Source organism: Phytophthora ramorum, assembly GCF_020800215.1.
Source record: "Phytophthora ramorum isolate Pr-102 chromosome Unknown Phyram_PR-102_s0003, whole genome shotgun sequence".
Lineage (NCBI taxonomy): Eukaryota > Oomycota > Peronosporomycetes > Peronosporales > Peronosporaceae > Phytophthora > Phytophthora ramorum.
The window spans coordinates 5,201,799-5,225,853 of NW_027150649.1; the positions used below are offsets into that span (position 1 = coordinate 5,201,799).

A 24,055-nucleotide genomic window follows, 5' to 3' on the forward strand; every position below is an offset into this window, starting at 1 on the left:
GCTCTGTAAATCTACGACCTTCAGCCTCGCAAAGCGGTCCGTTACTCACGCAGTTGCCTTTAGAGTTTCGCCGTACCCAAGCTGACGTTGCCGTTGAACAGCCAAGCTGCAGTCGCTATTACTGGCAACCGCCTGGACGTTGGTTCGCCTGTCGAGGACAGGCTGGTGATAGATGGCTGGCTGCATTGGGCCACTACCGAGTGCTGGAGAAGGCCGTCCTAGCAAGGATGTTGGCAAGCGTAGGATAGGAAAATGGCGGGGAAGAAGACGGCGGCCGACTGATTGTGCGCACGGAGCCGTAAACAAGGGCTTGGAGCTTCTCGGTCAGGAGCAAGGCCGCAGCCGAACGACGGATCAAGTCTGTAAATCTGTAGTGTACATCCATTTCAACGTCATAATAAACCTACGGGCCTTCCCTTCAATAGGCCTTTGCAGGCGAGAACCCGTGGTAGACTTGCTCCAGCCGGTCCAAGATCATGTCGGTCGTCGACGCGCGCACGCGCGTGGGGTCCGCGTCACAGGAAGCTGCCAACTCATCGCTGCCGTTATCCACTTGCGCCACGACCACTTTGAGCGCTGGGAAGGCGGCGTGGATCTTCTCGACGGCTTCGGCCGTGGCCATCAGCGCAACGAGCGAGATCATGGCCTCCACTGCGCCGCGCTCCTGCAGCCTCCTCACGACGGCGGAGACCAGGTCGGGCGACGTGACCACGTGGTCCACCAGGAAGACATTGTGGTAGTTGAGACTGCCCGGCATCCTGGCATCGAAGAGCTTGACGTGCACGTCGGCAGGTGGCGAGCACGACACGTCGCCGAACGTCACGTAGCCTGTCGGTTGGTCGGGCTCCATCAAGTGGAACAGCTCCAGCATGGGGCAGCCCGCGGGCTCCATAGAGATGGCGCACGGCGGGTGCTCGAGCGCCACGCCGTCCGACTTGCTGTGGTTCGGGAGGAAGATCTCCACCGTCTTAACCGGTACATGGGCCAGCGCCTCCTCCATCACGAGGCGCATCAAGCGGTCGCTGGACCGCCGAAACTCGTTCACCGTCGCGTGTCTCTTCCTTAGCGTCGTGAGCAGCAGCGCCGCGGCGCGGGACTTGATCTCGTGGACGCCGTTCTGCTGCTGCGTTAAGCTGTCCCGGAGTGCCATGGCCTCTGTCCAGCCACTCTTACCCAGCTTCAGCTTCATGGACTTGGGGCGCGGCTTCTTGGGGTGCTTGGCCAAAGGGTTCCCGTCCTTGCGGGACAGCACCTCGTCCCGGTGCTTGTTGAGGTTGCAGATGGCCGCGCGACTCACCTGGTACTCCTTGGCGAGCGCCGACTGCTTCTCGCCCTGCGCGATCCGGGACAGGATAGCGCGTCGGTCCATCTCGCGCAGATACCGCGACGATTTAGCGGTTGTTGCACTTGTTAAATTAAGCGTTGGCGTTACGGTGGAGGTCGTTGTCGTGGGCGCTAGAGCTTTGGCGACGGCAGCAGCGGCAGCTTTACGGGCCTGTAGATCGGTCTCCTGGTATCCTGTCTCTTGGTACAGTTTAAGCTGGTCCGGGTCGTCTTCGCTGGGTGTTGGGCGGCTAAGCTGGAGCTCTGTTGCCGGGGAGCGTGGGGACAGCATAAAGGCGTCTCTGTCGGGGCTGGCCTGCTGCTTGAGCATAGCGGAGATGCCCGGCAGCGACGGACTGCCGTGTCCAGGGACAGGATAACGTCGAGGTGCGGGGCCCGAGCTCATCTTGAGGCGCTTGGGCCCGTCCTGCGCGCAGCTGCTGGTGCGGTCTGCCATCTGGTAGAACGGGGCGCGTGTGAGAGTCTTCGGCCGTCTCCTGCGTGTTAAGGTTTCCTTTGCAAAGTGAGCGTTGCAGGGTGTGAGTGTCAGGGTTGGGCGAACTCCCTCCGGAAACCGATTCGCTAACGTTACCTTTTGTTAGACGTGAACTCCTCCAGAGCTGCAACCAAGAGCTGGCGTGAACCAGTGCTGGTGCTACACATAGCTCACTTCGAGTGCCCCTGCTGCTGTGCCTGCAAATACATGTAGCAAGCAAACTCTCCACGTTTTGCAGCCTCACAATACGCAGTTTGATGTTAATTCACTGGAAAATGACGCTGGAGCTTGACTTCACAAAATTGCGCCAAAAAGAGACCGCACACTTCTGTCGAGACAGCCGAAAGAGACACCACCGTCGGTGGTGAGCCACGTACAACCACTGGGTCGAGTTCTGATACCGGCGTTGCTATCCTGGCTTGGGAAATTCCAGGTATCTTGTATACTGTCAAGTTAGCTTCTCACAATTAGAGTTGGTGCGTTGGTAACCGAGAGTCTGGCCAAATGTATCACTCGCACACTAAAGCGTGTCGGCGGGCTTCCGTTCGTGGCGTTCGTGGCGGAGGGTGCCTGACCTGCAGCAGTCCAGCACGACGAGCACAGCAAATTTAAGCCCGGGAGCTGGCTGGCTTTTGTTACTTTGTTTCTTGAAATTTTCGGCGCTGGAACGTTAGCGACACAATATTGGCTAAAGTTCCACCCCTCTTCGGTCATGGTCAGCACTAATGGGAGGGCATTAATTATGGGTATTGTGAGCTTTGCCGTCACTCATCAGGTCGAACTGCAACGTTTACATGCATACACTGGAGTTCTTGGCAGCCTTCGCCGCTTCTTCGCAGGGTGTCACGTGCGTAACGGTGCGCCATCGCAAGCCACCCGTGAATCAGCGCCTCTCCTCCGTGCCAACCGAGAGGCACCTTACGACTGTTTACACAGCGCAAGGTTCAGTGATGGAGGTTCAGTTGAGCGTTTTACGCTTAACTCTGCAGAAACTCTCTGAAGGCAGTCACTCCTCGGTCAGCGCTGCATTTGCTGAGTGCTCGTGTGCCAATGCAGGGCCACCACGACAGGCGCATAATCGCATGGGAAGTAAACCAACGTTCAGGCTGCGTTGAGTACGGTGATGATCGTTTTCGGTTTCGTGGAAACTCTAATGCCGGCGGCGTGAACCACTGGGTGCAATGGATCGGCCGGACTGATAAGCGTGGCTGTCCGTGGTCGAGGGCTCCACGGAGTGAGGCGGCGAGCCCGGTGGCGTTCTTGCCCTCCCACTGGCACGCCCTTCTTCGAGCTGAGGCATTTGAGCAACCAATCCGTCCTCAGGAGGACCCCGCTGCGCAGCATCGACTTCGACGACGACACTGGAACGATGTCGTGAAGCGATCGGAGGATGACTGTTTCCTCACATGATCAGACTTGCGCGTTTGAGCGATGCTGTGCCTTGGCAGCAAGCGTCAATAGTTAGTGCACACTTTGCCGTACTACTACGAGACTTCTTGTACAACCTCCGAATAGTTTTATGAACTCTTGGAAGACCGAATCCACGACTTTCGAGCTCACTGCCAAGTGATAGGCTGGAAGATATACTAGTAAACGCTCGCTTGGTACAGATTGGTTTGTACCGTTCGTGGCCGGAAGTTTCGTTTAACGCCTGAGCAATTTCGTCATTGACAGCGCTCACCGACTGGCTAAAATATCCTCTCATTTTCATCCAACCACATCATCGCATTTAGCTCCTTTTTAGGGCCATTCTCCAAGCTGCTAGACATGGCGTCGAACGGAGCGTCACCTCCAGCTACGCCACCCTCTATCTCCCCCCCTAGGCCCTCTACAGCTCCCGCTCCAAATGCATCTAATACGCCTGCGGCCGGCGCACCCGACAGTATCCAAACGCTCACCAACGGTCTCGAGGACAGCGACAACGAAAGCGGCGACGACGACGTACGCGGCCACAAGAGACGTCGCCTACGCCGCGGCGCCGCGGCGGCCCCTGCGTCCCCGTCTCTGTCCCAACTCGCAAATGGCGATGATGCGGACGACGTAGATGATTTCATTGTGGGGGATGTGCAGCAGGACGAGCAGGACGACGACTACGGCGAGCAGGCGGAGGAGCTGGACGAGGAGATCGTGGACGAAATGGACATCCAGGAGCGTGAGAGACAGTACTTTAGTGAGGACGAGCTGGACGACGATGTGGACGGAGAAGACCTGGGCGATAACGCCGAGATGTAGGGCTCTAGAACTATTTTATTTTTTCCAGTGTTTAGCTAGAAGCCGAGGTATTGAAGCTTGTCTTGTTGTTTCTGTTGATTTGCAGGGACTACCGACGTATGGAGACGTTGGACCGATATGATAACGCCATGCTGGACGGGAGACAGTTCGACGACATGGACCTGGACACTCGGAGAGCTGTGGAGGACGAGCTGAACCGACGAGACGCACGTGAAGGACGTATCGCACAGGTGTTGGAGGACGACCAGGAGATGGAGCATGATGACGCCCATAGACGCAGGTTCAGACGTCCTCGGGAAGGAGAGGACGGCTACGACGACGTGGGCGTGGACGACGAGGAGGAGCTCGTGAATCTGGAGCACTTTGACGTGCCGCTGAGAGAGTGGATCGCGACCGAGAGACCGCGCGAGGAGATCAAGCGGCGCTTTCGCAACTTCCTCAACACATTCGCAGATGGCAAGGGCAGACTCGTGTACCACGAGAAGATCGTGCAGCTCGCGCAGCGCAACGAGCAGTCGCTGGAGATTGAGATTGGCGATGTGATCCACAGCATGTCCATGGTGGCGGCGTGGCTGGTGGAAGCTCCCAAGGATATGCTGGCTATCTTGGATGAAGTTGCACAGCAAGTTGTGCTGTCGCTGTTCCCGTACTACTCAACGATCCACCAGCAGATTTACGTGCGCATTCTTGACCTTCCTGGCACCGAACGGCTTCGAGACTTGCGAACAGCGCACCTGAACTTCCTCATCAAGGTCTCCGGTGTAGTGACCAGGCGTACGTCGGTGTTTCCGCAGCTCCAGTTGGTCAAGGTGAATTGCCCAGGCTGTGGTGCGGTGCTGGGACCGTTCACGCAGCAAAGCCAGCAGGAAGTGAAGCTTAATGCCTGTCCCGAATGTCAGTACCGTGGTCACTTCCCCGTCAACAGTGAGCAGACCGTATACCGCAACTTTCAGAAGATCACGCTGCAGGAATCACCCGGCAGCGTACCGCCAGGTCGTGTGCCTCGCTCCAAGGACGTTGTGCTGGTTGGTGACCTTATTGACAAGGCTCGGCCAGGTGACGAGATTGCTGTGACTGGCATTTACACGAACACACCCGACCCGACGCTGAACTTGCGCGATGGATTCCCGGTTTTCCGCACTGTTATTGAAGCAAACCACGTCGAGCGGCGTGCAGACGTGTTGGGCAGTCAACTACTCACGGCCGAAGACAAGAAACAAATCTTGCGACTGGCGAAGCAGCCGGATATTGCTCAGCGGATTATCAACAGCATCGCTCCGTCCATCTACGGCCACCACCAGGTGAAGACTTCGTTGGCGCTCGCACTCTTTGGAGGAAAACCAAAGTTCATCAAGAACTCGCGCGTTCGTGGAGACCTGAACGTGTTGCTGGTGGGGGACCCCGGTACAGCCAAATCGCAGTTCCTCAAATTCGCGAAGCAGACTGCGCCTCGTGCCGTATACTCGACAGGTAAGGGTGCGTCCGCGGTGGGTCTTACGGCTGGTGTGTCCCGCGATCCTTTTACGAAGGAGTGGGTGCTCCAAGGTGGTGCGTTGGTGCTGGCAGACAAGGGCGTGTGCCTGATCGACGAGTTTGACAAGATGAACGAGCAGGATCGTACGAGTATTCACGAAGCCATGGAGCAGCAAAGTATTTCTGTGTCGAAGGCCGGCATCGTGACCTCGCTGCAGGCGCGATGCTCGGTTATCGCGGCTGCGAACCCCATCGGTGGGCGCTATAACGCCGCTCGAACGTTCGCCGAGAACGTGGAGCTCACGGACCCCATTCTGCAGCGATTTGACCTACTGTGCGTGCTGCAGGACAAGGTGGACCCTGTGGATGATGAGCGGCTGGCCGACTTTGTCGTGTCGAGTCACATGCGCAGTAACGCGAAGAAGAAAACTGGCGAGGAGGAAGGAGCGGACGAGGAGGACGAGCTGAGCGCCATGACGCAGTCCATGCAGGTGGGCGACGCCGATGCCAGCATGACTCTGGACCAGGAGCTTCTGCGCAAATACATTTTGTACGCGCGCACGTTCGTGAACCCGGTCCTCGCTAGTGGGTTAGATACAGGCAAAGTGGAGTCGTTCTACGCGCAGCTTCGACGGGCATCGCAGCACACGGGAGCTGTGCCAGTGGCTGTGCGGCATCTCGAGTCGCTCTTCCGCATGGCTGAGGCACACGCGCGAATGCATCTGCGGGACACTGTAGGCGACGAAGATCTAGCGCTCGCTATCCGGGTCCTCACGGAGAGCTTGTGTGACGCCCAGAAGTTTACGTTCAAGCGGCAGTGGCGGCGTCTGTTCCGACCGTACCTGACGTACCGCCAGGACAACAACGTCCTGCTTCTTCACGTACTCCTCGAGCTGTTCAAGTCGGCACACGCATACCAACAGCTACGGATGCAAACCGATGCCCAGGCAGGTCACCGCAGTCACAAGGAGACCACACTTACGGTGCTGCGTGACGACTTGCTCTCCAAGGCGAAATCGGTCGGCATCTACGACCTCAGCGAGTTCTACGAGTCAACAGCCTTCAACAAGGCAGGCTTCCGGATCGACGAGGCTACCAACTCCATCATCAAGGACATGTAACTACTCGGAGGACAGGAAGACAGCAAGCATGTTGCTGCATGCACCATATAAACACGAGCCTTACTGTCTGTTAGAGCACCTTGCCGTTGAACACGAGCTGGTTGATCTTCTCCGGCAAGAGCTCCGCCATCTCGCCGCAGATTGTAAGCTCAGTCTGGAAACTCCGGCGCAGTTCTTGGCCTTGGGCTGCCTGGTACTTCTGTTCGTACTTCCGAACCAGCTCAGTCACGGCCTCGTGGTACGCTACGCTCTGACGCCAATACCCAACCGTCTTGCCGGTGTCTGACGGGAACACCACCTTTCCGCAGGCGTGAGCAAGGCCAAAGTAGCCCAGCAGTAGCGTCCGGAATTCTTTCGGAGACATGGCCTCGCCTGGAGGAAGCTGCACTTGGTTCCCACCGCGCACTACGCTGATTCTCATGGGGTCTTCCTTGGTCGAGCCTTCTGGCTCCGTCGACGGGTAGTACAGCAGCAAGAACTGCTGGTAGCACTGGACCGCCTTCAACACGTACGCCATAGCCTTCTCGCCTGAGTCCTTGCTCTGTTTGAGCTCAAACACGTCAGCGTTGATCTCGGCGCACTCGAAGTAGAGCTCCTGCAGCAAGTCCCCAAAGGCTCGCGAGTTCAAGGTGTCACCCAGCATTGGCGTCAGCAAAGCCAGTCGTCGCCTCTGCATCGCAACTTGTCGCCCAAGGGCTTCCTCGAAGGGAAGCAGACGCTTATACAAAGCACTTTCACGCTGCAGGAGTCGCACATGCTGCGTGACGAAGCCATCCAAGACGAATACGTCTTTAGCGCGAGTACAAGCACGGAGACCCATCTTGAACACGTCACGAGCTTGGGCAAACGTCTCCACATTAGACGCCGGCACAAACTCCATGCCGAAATTGACTCCCTCGGGCTCAGTTTCCTGCGTCTCAGCTAACGTGGCGAGGGTCTTTTCCATGCTGGTGGGGCGTGGTAGCACGTGGTCCACCTCGTCGGCGTCGTAGCCATCCTTCCGCATTCCTGCAAGCTGGAGAGTTACCAAGTGCAGCCGGCTCCAGGTCGAGTAGACCTCGGCCACCAGAAGCTTCTGAGTTTCGTCTCCTTCCTCTTCCGGCTCAGAGCCATGGTGAAGCAGCATGTACTCACTTGCTTTCAGACAAGTCGCTGCATCCTTGGGGTTGTCAGTGTCAAGGTAAAACTCCACAAGCTTGAGGGCATTGCGCACCCACTCGTGGGCACCAGCAAACCTCGACTCGCTAGTTTCAGCACCGCCCACACACTGCAACAACTGCAGCTCAAGCGTCGACAGACAAAACCTCGCCGACTCGTCCGCCATGCCCAAGCTCCCGTACACCTGCGCCAGATAAAAGTGCGTGTGCGTTTGTGCCGCCGCGAGCGCGTCATCCTGCAACTGCTCGGACTTCGCACACAGCGTCAGTCCCGCCGAAAGGTAGCACAGCGCTCGCACCGACCGCGACCGGTTGGACCACAGCACACCCAGCTGGTTCAGGAGCTCCACCACGTACACAACGAACTCCTCGTGCTCGTTCCCCACCTTCACCTGAGGCATCTCCGCCAGTAGCTTCGAAACTGCTTTCTTCCCAACCTCCTGGCCTTGAGAGCCATCATCCAGCGTAATGTCCGTCGTGAACTTCACCAGTTCCGAGAAGAAAAAGTTGCCAGCCTCCTCCAACGCTGGCTGGGCATCTGCAAGTGCAAAATATCACAAAAAGGCAAGGTTTTAGCTCGGAAAACATCGTTTTCCAGACTCTGAAGAGCTGCAACCCCACGTACTGTGGGGCTCTTCCACAGCAAGATAAGTGGCGCCTAATTTGGCAGCAGCGACGGCCTTTTCCTGCAATAAATAAGGCGTTTTTAGTCCCATTGGCGCCTCCACTTAACCTCCTGGAGCTTCTAGAGTGCCCCACGTACAGCGGGGGCCACATGTGTCGTCCGCAGCTTCTGCAGAATCTCAATCACTCGGTATTGAGCTGCGTAGGGCGTCGTCTCGGGGCATTCTTCCTGTTGTAAAGACATGTGTGGAGTTAGACGTTGGTTTAGAACTTCCTTTTAAAGGTGAATATGTGGTGTCTGGAGAAAGTAAAGGCTGTGGCGTATAGAGAAGCTTAAGGCGCTTGCAACGCACCCCTGCAATGGCGTCCAGACTGCGTAGAAGATCGTGGAAGTCTTCCGGAAGATGGCTCATTTTTCGTGTTTTTTTTATCCCAGGATACCTTGACACTGAGACGCGGCTGTACGATCTAATTATTTACAGGTTATACTTGTAAATATAGTAAACAGACATACAGATGGAGAGTGTAAAGTAGAGATAGTATTAGGAAATTACTGCAATGTAGCCGGTAACACCTCGTGCCTTTCATGGTGTGTGCATCCAAGACGGCAGGTTGCTATCGTGCACTACAGGAGAAGGTTGAACTGGAGGAGCTGTAACTGGAATGGGGGCTATTGGAATAGGCTGCACCACCGCTTGGAAAGAGGCTGTTTCTTTGGGGAGTGGGGCGTTGCGAGGTGCTGTCGTGGGTAGTGGGGTCGCTGCTGGCAGTCGGATAGATTGGATCGAGTCTTTGTTGCGACATGGCGCGCTGTTGTTGCCGAAGACGAAGATGGCGAGCGTCTGTAGGACGGCCATGGCCAGGAGAGCCACGCCCTCGACCACCAGGAGGACGTTGTCGCTGCAGTCGCACTGCTGGTCCCTCGTCTTGCCTAGCAACGCAGTCATGACGCCGCTGACGGCGAAGATGCAGGCGCGACCGAGACGGTAGCGCATGAAGCCGAAGAAGAAGAAGAAAAGCTCCCACTTGGACTCCCCGAACGTGAGCAGCAGACCGAAGCAGACGCCCAAGAAGCAGAGGCAACCGAACTCCGCCTGGCTGTCGATGGCGTAGACGGACAACTTCAACGTGTTGAAGCCGATGCAGCCCACGATGAAGAGCATGAGCCCCACGCTGGCACTGGCCAAGCGTAGAAACCCCTTCGGAGACAGCAGCATGGTAAGGAGAGAGTGATTTGGAGGTGTGCACGACGGTCGCTCTCGTCTCCTTGATGGAGTCTAAAGTTATCGAGAAAACGAGTTCATCCGGTCGTTTCTTTCGCCTACGTACTTGAAACGCAAAAGTCTCGTACGAGTTCCTGGATCGAGATTCAGAAGCTGTCATGGGGGGGCGTTAGTACACGTTCTCATACCTATCGTCTCAAATGTCAAAGTTTCACTGGAAAATGGCGTGAGTGAAGACGACTTATCGACCACCTGAAAGGGTTGTGCGTAGCGGTTGTCCTTCCTGTTCACTTGAAGACGTAGTTTACTCGTGGGGCGACAGTCTCCGGCTCGAGCACGTTCCCTTTTGCCCAGCAGTTTCTGCCACTTTCAAATTAGCTGGCTGCGCACAACCTCATCCCAATTCCCCACCATGAAGCTCTCGCAAGTTGTGGCGCTTGCAGGAATACTCGTTCGCGCCTTGGCAGCATCGAGCGAGACCCATTTGAATGGCTGGTATCCCTGTTCGGACTACACGTTTTCGGATGAAGGGAGTAATGGCGACCTGGTCGCCGACTGTGCCACGTACTTCGCACCATTGTGCTATCCTGGAATCTGCGAAGCGTCCGAATCGACCGTCGACATTTTCGTGAAGCGGATGTTGGCAGTGGAAGGCGACCCCGAGTCAGCGACCAACGTTTGGGTTTTGCAGGGCGGACCTGGTGACTCTTCTACTGCCAGTACGTCGAACTCCTGGACTCTCAACTCCATTGTATGTTAATTTGTTGTCCTTTGGTGCATTGTAGTGGAGTCCTTGATGGTCGATCTGCACAAGCAACTTGGAGGCGCAGTGAACGTGTTCACGATGGACCATCGCGGTACCGGACGAAGCACGTTTTTGGACTGTGTGGCAGCTCAAGCGATGACCACTGGGTCGCCTCACGGCCGGGCAATTGACCCTGCTGAAGTGCCTGCTTGTGCACAAGACCTGGCGATGAAGTACGGAGACCTCGCCTCGTTTTCGGTCACGAGTGCGGCTTTGGATCTTGCGACTTTTATCGCCGAGTACACCAACGGAGCAAACACGACCGTGTACGGCGTGAGCTACGGAACGGCGTTGGTGGAGCGCCTGATCCATCTGGACCCTCCAGCCGTGACTGGCTACGTTCTGGATAGCGTCGCTACTTCTTCCGGAGCGCCTGCAGACCAATTTGAGTATTTTTCTACCTGGAACATTGATTTTGGTGAGGCGGGTGCCGCGTTCTTGGAGCTCTGTGAGCAGGATGAGGAATGCGAAGCTCGTTTTGAGCCTAACGGTCTGGCTAATACGCTGCTGGATGTGATCGCAGCGTTCGACCACGACCCGAACTCGACGTGTGCGGCTTTGATGAATAACGTGACGAGTGATCTACAGAACGAGTCGCCTTCGATGATCCTACGGGGTGCATTGAGTTGGCTACTTCAGGGCTTAACCTCGCGGAAGCTCATCCCTCCAGTCGTCTACCGACTAAACCGCTGCGCTCCCGAAGACATTGACGTCCTGACCCATTTCATCACGACTCTTAACGTCGACCTCACCTACTCCAGTCAAGACGATGCCATGTATTCACCGCTGCTCTACTTCCTCATCATTTTCTCCGAGATGTGGGAAGCGCCCACTCCTTCGATCCAAGAGATGAGGAAGCGGTTCACAGACGCCAGTATTTCCGACAGTGAAGTGCTCATGGACACTCCGCTCTACTGTGCGTTTTCGAAAGAGAACTCGGCGGTGTGTAACCAGCTCAACGTCAGCAGCTACCTTGGCAACGGGATCTTTTACGAGCACGACCAGTACTGGAACAAAAGCGCTACAATCCCTGAGCAGGCCAGCGTGCTCCTACTCAATGGTAAACTGGACCCATCGACGTCCTACCATTATGCCGAGTATCTGCTTGCAGCACTACACGGCGACAACAAGGAGCTCATCACTTTCGACTACTCCGTCCATGACACAGTTTCGTCGACGCCACTGATCGAAGACGGCAGCCGCAACGAGACGTGCGGATTGAATTTGCTTGCGTCCTACGTGGAGAATAATGGCGAGTTGGAGGGGCTGGACAGGTCCTGTCTGCACGAGATGCCCGAGTTCAAGCTGACACTGCCCGTTGACTACCAGTATGAATACTTGGCCACGGACGATGCGTACGATGGTGCGTACAACTTCAGCTTAATCCTAGAGTTCTTGGGCGGAAACTCGGGCTAGGCAACATCCCATGCATGATCAAATGCAGCCAAGAGTGCAGCATTCCTATTGAACGAAGCTTCACTTCTGCTCGACTAACACGACATTTGTTCGTTCACGAGTTCATGTTTCATTGCGTACAAAACTCGACTTGGTCGCCGCACTTATTCCACGTAATATGGAGATGTCTGGGGTGACTTGGTAGTGCAAGCATTGACCATTGGTGTGCCTTGAAGACGCCTTAACAATCGAACCTGTTCTGTGTTCACCCTCGAGCCACTTGTGGGTACTTTCGTGTCTGACCGAGGGCCTGATCCACCGTGCAGTTCTCCAAACCTTTCGCAATAATGACGATACTTGTCCACTGCTCAACTGCGCTCAGCAAGACGTTCACACCAGCTCCTGCTCAATGGTAAATTGAACCCCTTGACACCGCACAGGTACGCCAAGTCGCTCTTAGAAGCCCTCGACGGAGACAAGAAGGAGTAGATCACGTTCGACGACGCTGTGCATGCTACGCTGGGATCGTCACACCTTACTGAAAATGGTCGCAACGCTACCGACACCTGCAAATTGCTGGTGTCGTTCGTGGAAAATAGTGCTGCTTTGGAGCGTCTCGACAAGTCTCTATCGCCACAGTGGAGGTGATGACTGCATCGGCCTCCAAGAGTTCCAAGTGGAGGATTTCCCCCCAAACGGAACCCTTCAAGTGTGTCTCCCCCATCGGAAGGAACTACAACATACAACCTTCCCCCCCCACTACGACCCAAAACGTAACAAAGTAGACTTAGAAGCAGCTCAACAATACGTCCAAGAGGCTCTGGCTCTGCTGGTAGCGGCGGCCCATGTGGACTATGCTGCCTGGAGATACCCCTACTGAAACATTGTCAGCTGGACATGGGCAGGGAAGGAGGAGAGTGTTTTGAGGCGGAAATCCCAGCTCGGTTCGAGGTTTACGTGACTCTGGAGGAAGATGAAGAGACCAAACGGTTCCATTTGGTACACCTGTGCGGGGTCTACCAACGTCAACACCGAAGTCCGGCGTATCTGAAGACGCTGGCGCAGATTTCAGCCTTGGGGAGTGACTTGGGGGTGAAGACGTCGGGGGTTGAGATTAGAATTCCAGCGAGAATTGCATTCTCGACCGAGTTTTGCCACGTCGCCCATTGCCGTGGAGGAGCGCTGCAAGTACTGATGGGTGTTCGCAGAGCTGAGAGGATCATCCACTAGGAGTGGCAGCAGTGCAACGACAAGGAGAAAGATGTGCCGTCTGAGACGCTGAGATGCACTTTTGTGCTGCAGCCGATGATTGCAGACCTGGAACAGTGGGGGGGGGGGGGGGGGGGGGGGGGTCAGCGTGAGGATGGCAGAGACCATCGAGAGCTCGGCCCTTGGGGGTGTTTGGCTCTCGAAACTTTCATTTTTGGCGGAGCTACACCCTGATCTGGATGGAGATGGATTTGCATCGACAAAGACGCTGGGGAAGATCATGAATCGCGCTTCCAATCTTGGTGCGTCGAGTCTGGAATCGAGTCCAGTTCAGCTACGTGCAATGGGGCTGGCATGTAAATAACATTGGGCTCCGAGCTCGAGATTTTGAGGCCATGTGCTCGGCGGTTGTCCTCAACCAAATGACGAGTTTTTGGATGGACACGCATCGATGGAAGTGACTGGCGTACGCGCTGTTCTCGAAGCGAGCGCGAGCGTGTTCTAAGCTGAATTCGCTTGAGCTGCTTACGATCCGCAGCATGCACATAGCAGATATGAAAGCTTTTGCAGCAGTCCTGGCGTCGGATCACCCTGAGGAAGAGCTGTTTGATTGCACTCGCGGTTTAGTGGACGAGGTGTACTTCGTGCGGACGTTCAGTGATGACGGAGCGAGTACTTGGGTGGCCGTGCTGGTTCCTGGTTTCGGAAGATGCCAAGTCCAGCGCAAAGCGTTGGTGTTTGAAGAAAATAAGCAGGAGGACTTCACTTCTGCCGGCATCACCTCGCTCACGATCGGATTCAGCACGTGTCACGCTGGGATTTCGAGCGGCTTGCCACACTTTTTGGCAGCAGTCGGCTCTTCCTTGAAGCATTTGACGCTTAATGGGCCCAGGTACATGTGGATGCGAATTGGATTCTTCAGAGCTGCCCCAGGCTGGAGGAACTATCGATCTGCGGAGGGTTGGTCGATGTCCAACTCCACTTCGTCGAGTTTCGCGCGTGCAACGAGCCACTTCCAAATCTGAATTGCGATTGGGACGAAGTTGTTGCACTTGCCAATGACCTCACGGACCCTGCCAGTCCTCTCGCCACATGCGTGTGCAGGATTCGTGTCCGTCTAACCTTTGTCGATGGGGCTCGCTACTTGAGGGCATCGGCCAAAGTGCTTCTTCAGATGCTGCAAGTGAACCAAATGTTGGCGTATCTTGATGTTGTTATGCGACCGAAGTACGACGGATACATCGCTGGCTTCAGAAAGCACGAGCGCTTCATCCGCTACCAGTGAACTGTAAATGCGCCTCCCTGAGTGCACTTTCGTGGAAACGAGGTTCAGTCGAAACCACGAAGGAAAATGACGAGCAATCACAGCCCATTTCTGAGCGTGGTGCGCTGGACCGGTTCGTGGTGGCTAAGACTTTTGAGTTTGGCGCAGCTCTAGTCTATCGAGAAGTGTACTTCTCCCGATCCGACGGTACGGAGCAGGAAATGAAGTGGGACGAAGTGACAATCTAGACGGGGGTTGGCACTGTCAGAAGAACGATTTCACTCCATTCATGTTGCATTCTAGGGCGATAAGCTCCAGCACTCCATTTACATGGTAGTAAGTACTATACTACAGCAGTTTTGAGTCAGGAGTAGCGCAGCGATTTGAGAAAGGACAGGTAAACAACAACAAAAAGGAGGTTAAGCCCTCCGAAGCACACGTTGAGCCTCAATCTACCTGTGGCAAGCGGAAGAATATATGGAGTGTAAACAGATTTAATCGCATGGCAATAGGTAAAAAAAAAACATGAATAATGCGGTTAGGAACTCAGCCGGCTTGCTGGTGCGCGTGAACAAATAAACGGTCTACGGCCCGCATTGCAGTCAAAGCCAGTTAAACAAGTCTCTTCCCTGCTATCGAAACTCTCATGGACTGTAGTAACCCCCACTGCTTCTATCGACGAGTTTTCACATCGTCGTCGTCGTCGTTGCTGTCTTCATCATCACTATCCTCCTCTTCGTCATCGCTATCTTCATCGTCACTTTCCTCGTCATCGCTACCCTCCTCATAGCCATACTCCTCGTCGTCCACAAGCTCCTGGCCAGCTTCCAACGCGCGCGGTAGATCATCCAGCACCTCCTCGATCTCGGCAATCACCTCCTTCTCTAACGGCTCCGTATCATTCGGAAACACCGCGCGCATATCCCCGCGATGGTTCACCAAGAACTTGTCAAAGTTCCACCTACAACCCACAGAACAAAACATCATCAACAACCCTCTTCAAGCCTCAAAACCCTCAGCTCTTTACTCACGTCGGGGCGACTGAAGTGCTGTACTTGTCTGCGATTTTCTTAAAGAACGGGTGCGCTTTATCCCCCGTCACTGCCGTCTTGTGTGCAACGGGAAACGTCACTCCGAAGTCCGCGTACCGGTTCAGCATTTCCTCGGGACTTCCCGGTTCTTGGCCGGCGAAGTCGTTGGAGGGCACCGCCAGCACCACGAGGCCCCTGTCGCTGTACGTTTCGTGCAGCGTCTGCAGCTGCTTCAGTTGAGCTGAATGGCTGCATTTGGACGCCGTGTTAACCACTAGTGCGGCCTTGAAGCGGAAATCCGCGGGGGTCAATTGACCATCCACTGGCTGGAGCGTCGCAAAGCGCAGAGCGTGCAGAAACCCGCGGAACTTGGGCGACGATGAGAACGGACGTGTCTGGGGGTTAATTGGGAGCGTGGCGAGGATCGGGAGGCGCATGGCGACGAGGGGCGAGCGATGCACGCGGACCACGCGACGACAGAGCATGGCAAAGTCTCCACTAATTGTCCAGTTAACCTGAAAGCAGATAATGAGGAATGTAGGTTGGATATGATTGGTTGATAGGTTTTGTAGGTATAACATGGACCATTTCAGACTCGCAGCTTCGGAGTGTCGGTGAAAAACGGATGATTGCAGTCACTGCATTTAGTGCTGGTTGACTTGACGAGTTGGCTGTTCAAGGTGCGTTCTCGGCTCATTCCTACCCATTAGCGACTATTTCAACACTACTTGGCGACGGCAGAGGACCAGCGAGTGACCCATATTATTTGCGGGCTGAAGCTGCCGTTTCTTGGACGAAAACCTCTTTGGGTCGACGATCTCCACACCAAACGGACGACCAAGTGTGAAAGTGAGCGAGACGTCGGTAGCTGTGCGCTCCTAAGCGGCGAAATGGGCGCTGGAGCCTCGACCAAGGCTTTGGGTGAGTTCGAGGCAGCTTTGGCGAGCTCAGATTCTACAAGCAAGTTGGTGGTGACGAGTTGCGACTTGCTGGTCCTCCACCGGAGATCCTCGAACGAGCTGCCCACCTCAGGGAGCTGAGGCTGGAACACGCCAAGTTGAAACAGCTACCTGCCAGCTTCGGATGCCTCGTGCTACTCGAGTAGGCGACAGCAATACATTGTTGTTCATGCTTCTTGGACTAATGGACTGACTTTTGTCTGTAGACGACTGTCCCTTGCAGGAAATGAACTGGAGGCGCTGCCGCTGTCGTTCCACCAGCTACAGCGGTTGGAGGAGCTTGATCTTAGCTGCAACGCACTGCGTTCCTTACTGGGAAACTTCTGCGACCTTGGAGCTTTGCGTCGTCTTTTTGTCTACGACAACGCTCTGCAGAAATTACCTCGTGAATTCGGCGCTTTGACCTCTCTCGAGATGGTCGACATGCACAACAACGCGCTGCGCAAGTTACCAAGATCCTTCCCCTGTCTTGCACAGTTGTCACGCCTTGATTTGAGTCGCAACAAGCTGCGAAAACTGCCTGAAGCGTTTGGGAACCTCAGCGCGCTTCGTAACTGCAACCTTGGTCGGAACGCACTACGTGAGCTGCCCGCATGCTTTGGTATGCTTGGGCATCTCGCAGTGTTGGGCCTGCAGTACAATGCCCTGTACAAGCTTCCGGCCTCCTTCGCAGACCTGACGAACCTGACCAATCTCTCGCTCACTGGGAACCGGATTGAATGCCTCCCTGGGCCTCAGCTCGGTGCTCTCAAGGCGTTGATCACACTGACGTACGCGGAGAACAGACTCCAGCAGTGGCAGCCAGGCGAGAAGAGCAGTGTCGTCGAAGAAGACCCACCGGAAAAAGACGACGCAGGCAGCAATGAGGCAGAGGCCACGGATGAGCTCGAAACGTTTGCTACATGTAGCAACCCGCTTGCGGCACTAGACAGCGTCCAGTATCTCGATTTGAGCGACAACTGGCTCGTTTCTCTTCCAGCACGCGGCTGGACGAGTCTCGGAGCACTTTTGCACTTGAAACTTGCGCGCAACCGCCTGCAGAGCCTACCGACGGAGGTTGGACGCTTGGCGAAGCTGCAGCGTCTTGACATTGCCGGGAACAAGTTCACGGCGCTGCCAAACGCCCTGTTCAGCAGTAAAACGCTTGCTTTCCTCGACGTCCAGCAGAACGCACTTCATGAGTTGCCACATAACGTTGGTGAGTGCGAGTCTCTCGTTCGAATCGTATTAACACGGAACCGAGACTTGCGCGGGCTGCCTGCTAGCGTTTGCCGTCTTTCGCGCCTCCAAGAGCTTCGCGTAGACAAGTCTTGCTTCTTGGCGCTGGGCGACGAGCTGACTGTGTTTTGTCGAGCGATTGCCTTCTTCTCAGCTGAGTAGCGACCTCATTTGGGTCGGTGGAGCCGCACCGAACGGCTGATGGGCCTCCAGAAGAGCGAGAATTTCTCGTTGGACTGGACTTGGTGGTTGTCCCGATGGAGGAAGAAGGTTTGCCAATTGCAGCGCAGTGAGGCCGTCGTCGTCTCGGATGTCGATGAGAGTTGGGATGGCTAGTAGCAGACGAACGCAGCGCTCGTCACCTGCCAAGACAGCGACGTGGAGAGGGGATCGCCGTACGTGATGCGTCAGAAGCGTTGGGTCAGCGCCGCATTGAAGCAGGAGGTCGAGTATGTCGGCATGGCCTCGTCCTGCCGCAATATGGAGCGGTGTGAGCGCGTCGTCCGAAACATCCAGACGTGCGTTCACGTCTGCGTCGGCGAGTAGCAGCTCCTCAACTGCCCCAAGATGTCCGCCTCGACTTGCTAGGTGGAGTGCGCGCCAACCTCCAGCTCGAGGCGCTTCCAAGATCGCTGATCGGGTACGTACATCACCAAGGTTCTTGCCCTCGGGGTTCAGCAGACAGCGTACAGCAGTAGCTTCACCAAGCATGGCAGCACAGTGTAAGGCTGTCCATCCAGCCTGAAGTGCATCAACGCAGAGCCATTAGTTTTGCTACGAAACTACTCAGTGGTAAGGATTCCCTCACACTGTCGACTGCAGCGAGGTCCAAGCCAGCCTGCCGTAAGCCTTGGACGAGCGTTGGATGAAGCTCGTGTTGGGCTGCGCTCAGGCCGTGAAGGAGAAGCGGTTTAGCACAAGAGGCGACCATTGCACTCCTCGGGACGAAGTTGCGAGGGCGGCCGCAGCACTGGCAAACACATTTGTCACCGTCAGCGGCTTCGTCGTCCTCGTTCACCTTCCAGCACACGAAGCATCCCCACTTCAGCATAGCAATGGAGCTGCTAGTAATCGGCAGCTCACACAGGAAGACAAATAGCCCACAACGCGCAAATTTAGCACTCACTGCGTGGGAAGTTGGACGTCTGCATGTTTGACATTTACATCACGATAGTTTTTTTTTTGCGCTTCTAACCCTTTGTTCTTAGGCCCTTAGACAAGTTGATCGGCCGCCGTGGGTGACTGCGCCTCGAACGACGCGTGCGTCTGCTTGTACATATCCACAAGGTGCTGGCCACTTGTCGTAGGCGGGTATTTGGCCGGGTTCTCGGCATTCACGCAGCTCGGGAAGCACTCGACTTGGCACGTGAAGTTGGGTTCATAGAAGAACGGGACAGAGTAGCGCTCCTTGCCTGACGCGTTCACCACTCGGTGCAGCGTGGACTTAAAGCTGCCGTTCGTGAACCTCTCGGCCATGTCCCCAATGTTCACCACAAAGGCGTCTTCCCGCGGAGGCACCTCGACCCACTCGCCCTCGTGGAAGATCTGCAGCCCTCCTGTCATATCCGTGGACAGCAACGTGATGAGTCCGTAGTCTGTGTGGGCTCCAGCACCAAAGATGCCCGCGTCCACGTCCGACTTCTCTGGAGCGTAGTGTAGCAGTCTCAGCGCCGCCATGGGCTTGTCAAACATGCCGGGAGCGTCGAAGCTGCCCTTCTGCCCCGCAGCCTCTGCAAAGAGCCTGGCCACACTGAGGCCCAGTTCGCACATGACTGCGTGGTACTTGTCCATCGTCTCTTGGAACGTGGGGAACTTGGCGGCATCCGGGAAGACATTCGGTCCGTGCAGAGGCAGCTGCATCTCTTCACTGTCCAGAGGCACGTGACGGCAGATGTAGTAACCTTCTTTGGTGTCTCCTCTGGTCTGCACCGTCGGGTCCAGGGTTTCCTCGTTCAGTAGCGTGTATCCTCTCATGTATTTGTTAGCGAGCACTTTGCGCTTCTCCTCTAGGGGCTGGCAGAAGAAACCCTCCATCTCCGTGTACACTTGGGTCTGGAGCTGCGAAGACACGCCGTGGTTCACGAGGTAGAAGAAGCCCACGTCCGTGCAGGCGCGACGCAGCTGCTCCGCCGCCTCAGGGCTGGATAAATCCACCTCTGGGACGCGCACCATTGTGGAGACTTGAGCTCTTGGCCGCAAATTGAAGACTGACGGCTGGGAAGATGAGCGCGGTTCTGGTGGTGCAATGTGATTGGCGAAGCGTCACGTGTCGTAGTGTGGGTCATATGGGTACATTTTGTCACCTTTTATGTTGAAGTTGGCGAGAGACGTCTGCGGCCAATTGGTCGTGTTCGTTGGCTGCTGCTCAACTTCGATCGCGTCGTCTTTATCTCTATCTTCGCGCACCGGAGGGGAGACGGAAACACTGTCGTGATGTAAATGTCAAACATGCAGACGTCCAACTTCCCACGCAGTGAGTGCTAAATTTGCGCGTTGTGGGCTATTTGTCTTCCTGTGTGAGCTGCCGATTACTAGCAGCTCCATTGCTATGCTGAAGTGGGGATGCTTCGTGTGCTGGAAGGTGAACGAGGACGACGAAGCCGCTGACGGTGACAAATGTGTTTGCCAGTGCTGCGGCCGCCCTCGCAACTTCGTCCCGAGGAGTGCAATGGTCGCCTCTTGTGCTAAACCGCTTCTCCTTCACGGCCTGAGCGCAGCCCAACACGAGCTTCATCCAACGCTCGTCCAAGGCTTACGGCAGGCTGGCTTGGACCTCGCTGCAGTCGACAGTGTGAGGGAATCCTTACCACTGAGTAGTTTCGTAGCAAAACTAATGGCTCTGCGTTGATGCACTTCAGGCTGGATGGACAGCCTTACACTGTGCTGCCATGCTTGGTGAAGCTACTGCTGTACGCTGTCTGCTGAACCCCGAGGGCAAGAACCTTGGTGATGTACGTACCCGATCAGCGATCTTGGAAGCGCCTCGAGCTGGAGGTTGGCGCGCACTCCACCTAGCAAGTCGAGGCGGACATCTTGGGGCAGTTGAGGAGCTGCTACTCGCCGACGCAGACGTGAACGCACGTCTGGATGTTTCGGACGACGCGCTCACACCGCTCCATATTGCGGCAGGACGAGGCCATGCCGACATACTCGACCTCCTGCTTCAATGCGGCGCTGACCCAACGCTTCTGACGCATCACGTACGGCGATCCCCTCTCCACGTCGCTGTCTTGGCAGGTGACGAGCGCTGCGTTCGTCTGCTACTAGCCATCCCAACTCTCATCGACATCCGAGACGGCGACGGCCTCACTGCGCTGCAATTGGCAAACCTTCTTCCTCCATCGGGACAACCACCAAGTCCAGTCCAACGAGAAATTCTCGCTCTTCTGGAGGCCCATCAGCCGTTCGGTGCGGCTCCACCGACCCAAATGAGGTCGCTACTCAGCTGAGAAGAAGGCAATCGCTCGACAAAACACAGTCAGCTCGTCGCCCAGCGCCAAGAAGCAAGACTTGTCTACGCGAAGCTCTTGGAGGCGCGAAAGACGGCAAACGCTAGCAGGCAGCCCGCGCAAGTCTCGGTTCCGTGTTAATACGATTCGAACGAGAGACTCGCACTCACCAACGTTATGTGGCAACTCATGAAGTGCGTTCTGCTGGACGTCGAGGAAAGCAAGCGTTTTACTGCTGAACAGGGCGTTTGGCAGCGCCGTGAACTTGTTCCCGGCAATGTCAAGACGCTGCAGCTTCGCCAAGCGTCCAACCTCCGTCGGTAGGCTCTGCAGACGGTTGCGCGCAAGTTTCAAGTGCAAAAGTGCTCCGAGACTCGTCCAGCCGCGTGCTGGAAGAGAAACGAGCCAGTTGTCGCTCAAATCGAGATACTGGACGCTGTCTAGTGCCGCAAGCGGGTTGCTACATGTAGCAAACGTTTCGAGCTCATCCGTGGCCTCTGCCTCATTGCTGCCTGCGTCGTCTTTTTCCGGTGGGTCTTCTTCGACGACACTGCTCTTCTCGCCTGGCTGCCACTGCTGGAGTCTGTTCTCCGCGTACGTCAGTGTGATCAACGCCTTGAGAGCACCGAGCTGAGGCCCAGGGAGGCATTCAATCCGGTTCCCAGTGAGCGAGAGATTGGTCAGGTTCGTCAGGTCTGCGAAGGAGGCCGGAAGCTTGTACAGGGCATTGTACTGCAGGCCCAACACTGCGAGATGCCCAAGCATACCAAAGCATGCGGGCAGCTCACGTAGTGCGTTCCGACCAAGGTTGCAGTTACGAAGCGCGCTGAGGTTCCCAAACGCTTCAGGCAGTTTTCGCAGCTTGTTGCGACTCAAATCAAGGCGTGACAACTGTGCAAGACAGGGGAAGGATCTTGGTAACTTGCGCAGCGCGTTGTTGTGCATGTCGACCATCTCGAGAGAGGTCAAAGCGCCGAATTCACGAGGTAATTTCTGCAGAGCGTTGTCGTAGACAAAAAGACGACGCAAAGCTCCAAGGTCGCAGAAGTTTCCCAGTAAGGAACGCAGTGCGTTGCAGCTAAGATCAAGCTCCTCCAACCGCTGTAGCTGGTGGAACGACAGCGGCAGCGCCTCCAGTTCATTTCCTGCAAGGGACAGTCGTCTACAGACAAAAGTCAGTCCATTAGTCCAAGAAGCATGAACAACAATGTATTGCTGTCGCCTACTCGAGTAGCACGAGGCATCCGAAGCTGGCAGGTAGCTGTTTCAACTTGGCGTGTTCCAGCCTCAGCTCCCTGAGGTGGGCAGCTCGTTCGAGGATCTCCGGTGGGAGGACCAGCAAGTCGCAACTCGTCACCACCAACTTGCTTGTAGAATCTGAGCTCGCCAAAGCTGCCTCGAACTCACCCAAAGCCTTGGTCGAGGCTCCAGCGCCCATTTCGCCGCTTAGGAGCGCACAGCTACCGACGTCTCGCTCACTTTCACACTTGGTCGTCCGTTTGGTGTGGAGATCGTCGACCCAAAGAGGTTTTCGTCCAAGAAACGGCAGCTTCAGCCCGCAAATAATATGGGTCACTCGCTGGTCCTCTGCCGTCGCCAAGTAGTGTTGAAATAGTCGCTAATGGGTAGGAATGAGCCGAGAACGCACCTTGAACAGCCAACTCGTCAAGTCAACCAGCACCGCAAACTCTAAATGCAGTGACAGCCTCGTGCAAGTTGTCCTGCAATCGTCCGTTTTTCACGAGCTATTCCCAGCTCAATCCTGCCGGTACGCTTCACTTTGTCACTTTGAGTGTAGAACGTTGCTCCGTCATTTCATTCCCAGTCGACAATGCGGCCCGGAATTTCACCACGGAAGGTTGGCTGGGGGGAGGAGTTCGACGTTGAAACCACGAGCGTGTCATCGCCGACCAATGCAGTTCTGTACAACTCAAGTCGTGGTTTACCAGCCCCCAGCGCCCGTGGTCCGATGATGGTAAAGCCAATCGCAGCACCAGAACTGCCCACGGAGCTGACCAAAATCGTCGCGGGGGAAGGCTCGATGAGCCGAGAGAGTACCGAAAGCCGGAATTCCTCGACGATAAGGCGTCTGAGCGCTGGTATTTCTGCGAGCCTCATCCCGTCGGCACAAACCAAGTCGATATCCCTCCAGCTTCTGTTCGCTGCAGTGATCTGCATCTGTCTGCTGTGGACAATCTGGCTTATGTTCCTCAATGTGGCTCCGAACTATACGGTGAACCGGGTCATGAACACTGAGAACTTTGACAACGGTGTCTTCTGGCTGTTTGTTGATCCCCCGCCATTCCTACTTTCGTTGTCTGTGGCCGGTTTGTCTGTTGTCGGTGTTGGATACGTCGCCATTCTCGTCAAGATGGTCATTCGTCCGAAGCGGGTGCGCCAAGCACCGCGATCGTCCTCCAGCGACATTAAACCCACGAAAAGATTGACCGACAGAGTGAGCACCGCGGACCAAATAGCGCGCAGAGTGACCTCGTCCGCACAGCTCGTCGTCTCCTTCGCGACGACAGATAGTGCGTCACACCGGCTTGCTGTACGCGCAACTCCAAAACCGTTTTCAACCCCTGCAGTGTGCTAACGATTGGTTTTACTTGTGCGATGGCAGAAGCTCGGGATGAAATTCGCCGACTTGGCCTTTGAAACAGTTCTCCTCATCCAGGTATTGGAGGCCGGGTCTCCTGCACCAATTGTCGCCATTTTCACAGTCATCATCGCCTCGAACGCGCTGGTTTGTGCTATGACCATGTTCGTTCCGTACCGGCAGATAGCCTTGGTAGAGACTCTGAACGACCTCATGTAGGAAGCGTGCTATGTTCATCCTGAGTGCTACTTGGGCCGCGATATTAACTCGAAAGGCTGTACTTGTGACAGGTTTGACCTTCTGATCGCTGTCGGCTGCCCTATGTTGGTGCTGATCTACTGCCTCTCGACTTTCAACTTCCCGCGAGATAAGTTCGCCATCAACCATGAAGTTTTCCCTGCTGGGTGGTTCGAACAGCAAGCTAGCGTCGTCGCCGATCCCACTCAAACCGCTGTCATTTACAAGAGCTTAAAGTCT

At 55.7% G+C, this 24,055-nt stretch overlaps 9 protein-coding genes across 9 annotated transcripts; 3 read left to right on the top strand and 6 right to left on the bottom strand.

Moving 5' to 3' along the window:
* Nucleotides 1-418: 418 nt before the first annotated feature.
* KRP23_4660 (Uracil phosphoribosyltransferase) lies at nucleotides 419-1,780 on the bottom strand (the record flags this gene model as incomplete). The annotated part of the gene is made up of 1 exon (XM_067889644.1): nucleotides 419-1,780. The coding sequence occupies one exon, from the start codon at nucleotides 1,778-1,780 to the stop codon at nucleotides 419-421; it is 1,362 nt and encodes a 453-aa protein (XP_067748786.1).
* Nucleotides 1,781-3,586: 1,806 nt separating this feature from the next.
* KRP23_4661 (DNA replication licensing factor MCM2) lies at nucleotides 3,587-6,645 on the top strand (the record flags this gene model as incomplete). The annotated part of the gene is made up of 2 exons (XM_067889645.1): nucleotides 3,587-4,047; nucleotides 4,137-6,645. The coding sequence occupies 2 exons, from the start codon at nucleotides 3,587-3,589 to the stop codon at nucleotides 6,643-6,645; spliced, it is 2,970 nt and encodes a 989-aa protein (XP_067748787.1).
* A 70-nt stretch (nucleotides 6,646-6,715) lies between these two features.
* KRP23_4662 (KIF-binding protein) lies at nucleotides 6,716-8,839 on the bottom strand (the record flags this gene model as incomplete). The annotated part of the gene is made up of 4 exons (XM_067889646.1): nucleotides 6,716-8,340; nucleotides 8,428-8,488; nucleotides 8,566-8,655; nucleotides 8,780-8,839. The coding sequence occupies 4 exons, from the start codon at nucleotides 8,837-8,839 to the stop codon at nucleotides 6,716-6,718; spliced, it is 1,836 nt and encodes a 611-aa protein (XP_067748788.1).
* Nucleotides 8,840-9,010: 171 nt separating this feature from the next.
* KRP23_4663 (uncharacterized protein) lies at nucleotides 9,011-9,643 on the bottom strand (the record flags this gene model as incomplete). Its single annotated transcript, XM_067889647.1, has 1 exon — nucleotides 9,011-9,643. One exon carries the CDS (start codon nucleotides 9,641-9,643, stop codon nucleotides 9,011-9,013), a length of 633 nt encoding a protein of 210 aa, XP_067748789.1.
* Nucleotides 9,644-14,994: 5,351 nt separating this feature from the next.
* KRP23_4664 (Glutathione peroxidase) lies at nucleotides 14,995-15,790 on the bottom strand (the record flags this gene model as incomplete). Its single annotated transcript, XM_067889648.1, has 2 exons — nucleotides 14,995-15,283; nucleotides 15,354-15,790. 2 exons carry the CDS (start codon nucleotides 15,788-15,790, stop codon nucleotides 14,995-14,997), a joined length of 726 nt encoding a protein of 241 aa, XP_067748790.1.
* Nucleotides 15,791-16,243: 453 nt separating this feature from the next.
* Nucleotides 16,244-17,692, top strand: KRP23_4665 (Leucine-rich repeat protein SHOC-2; the record flags this gene model as incomplete). Its single annotated transcript, XM_067889649.1, has 3 exons — nucleotides 16,244-16,317; nucleotides 16,386-16,454; nucleotides 16,519-17,692. 3 exons carry the CDS (start codon nucleotides 16,244-16,246, stop codon nucleotides 17,690-17,692), a joined length of 1,317 nt encoding a protein of 438 aa, XP_067748791.1.
* Nucleotides 17,693-18,742: 1,050 nt separating this feature from the next.
* KRP23_4666 (2-oxoglutarate-Fe(II) type oxidoreductase hxnY) lies at nucleotides 18,743-19,702 on the bottom strand (the record flags this gene model as incomplete). The annotated part of the gene is made up of 1 exon (XM_067889651.1): nucleotides 18,743-19,702. The coding sequence occupies one exon, from the start codon at nucleotides 19,700-19,702 to the stop codon at nucleotides 18,743-18,745; it is 960 nt and encodes a 319-aa protein (XP_067748792.1).
* A 1,265-nt stretch (nucleotides 19,703-20,967) lies between these two features.
* KRP23_4667 (Leucine-rich repeat protein SHOC-2) lies at nucleotides 20,968-22,417 on the bottom strand (the record flags this gene model as incomplete). Its single annotated transcript, XM_067889652.1, has 2 exons — nucleotides 20,968-22,141; nucleotides 22,206-22,417. The coding sequence occupies 2 exons, from the start codon at nucleotides 22,415-22,417 to the stop codon at nucleotides 20,968-20,970; spliced, it is 1,386 nt and encodes a 461-aa protein (XP_067748793.1).
* A 393-nt stretch (nucleotides 22,418-22,810) lies between these two features.
* On the top strand, nucleotides 22,811-23,797 carry KRP23_4668 (uncharacterized protein; the record flags this gene model as incomplete). The annotated part of the gene is made up of 2 exons (XM_067889653.1): nucleotides 22,811-23,530; nucleotides 23,603-23,797. The coding sequence occupies 2 exons, from the start codon at nucleotides 22,811-22,813 to the stop codon at nucleotides 23,795-23,797; spliced, it is 915 nt and encodes a 304-aa protein (XP_067748794.1).
* Between the last annotated feature and the right edge of the window lie 258 nt (nucleotides 23,798-24,055).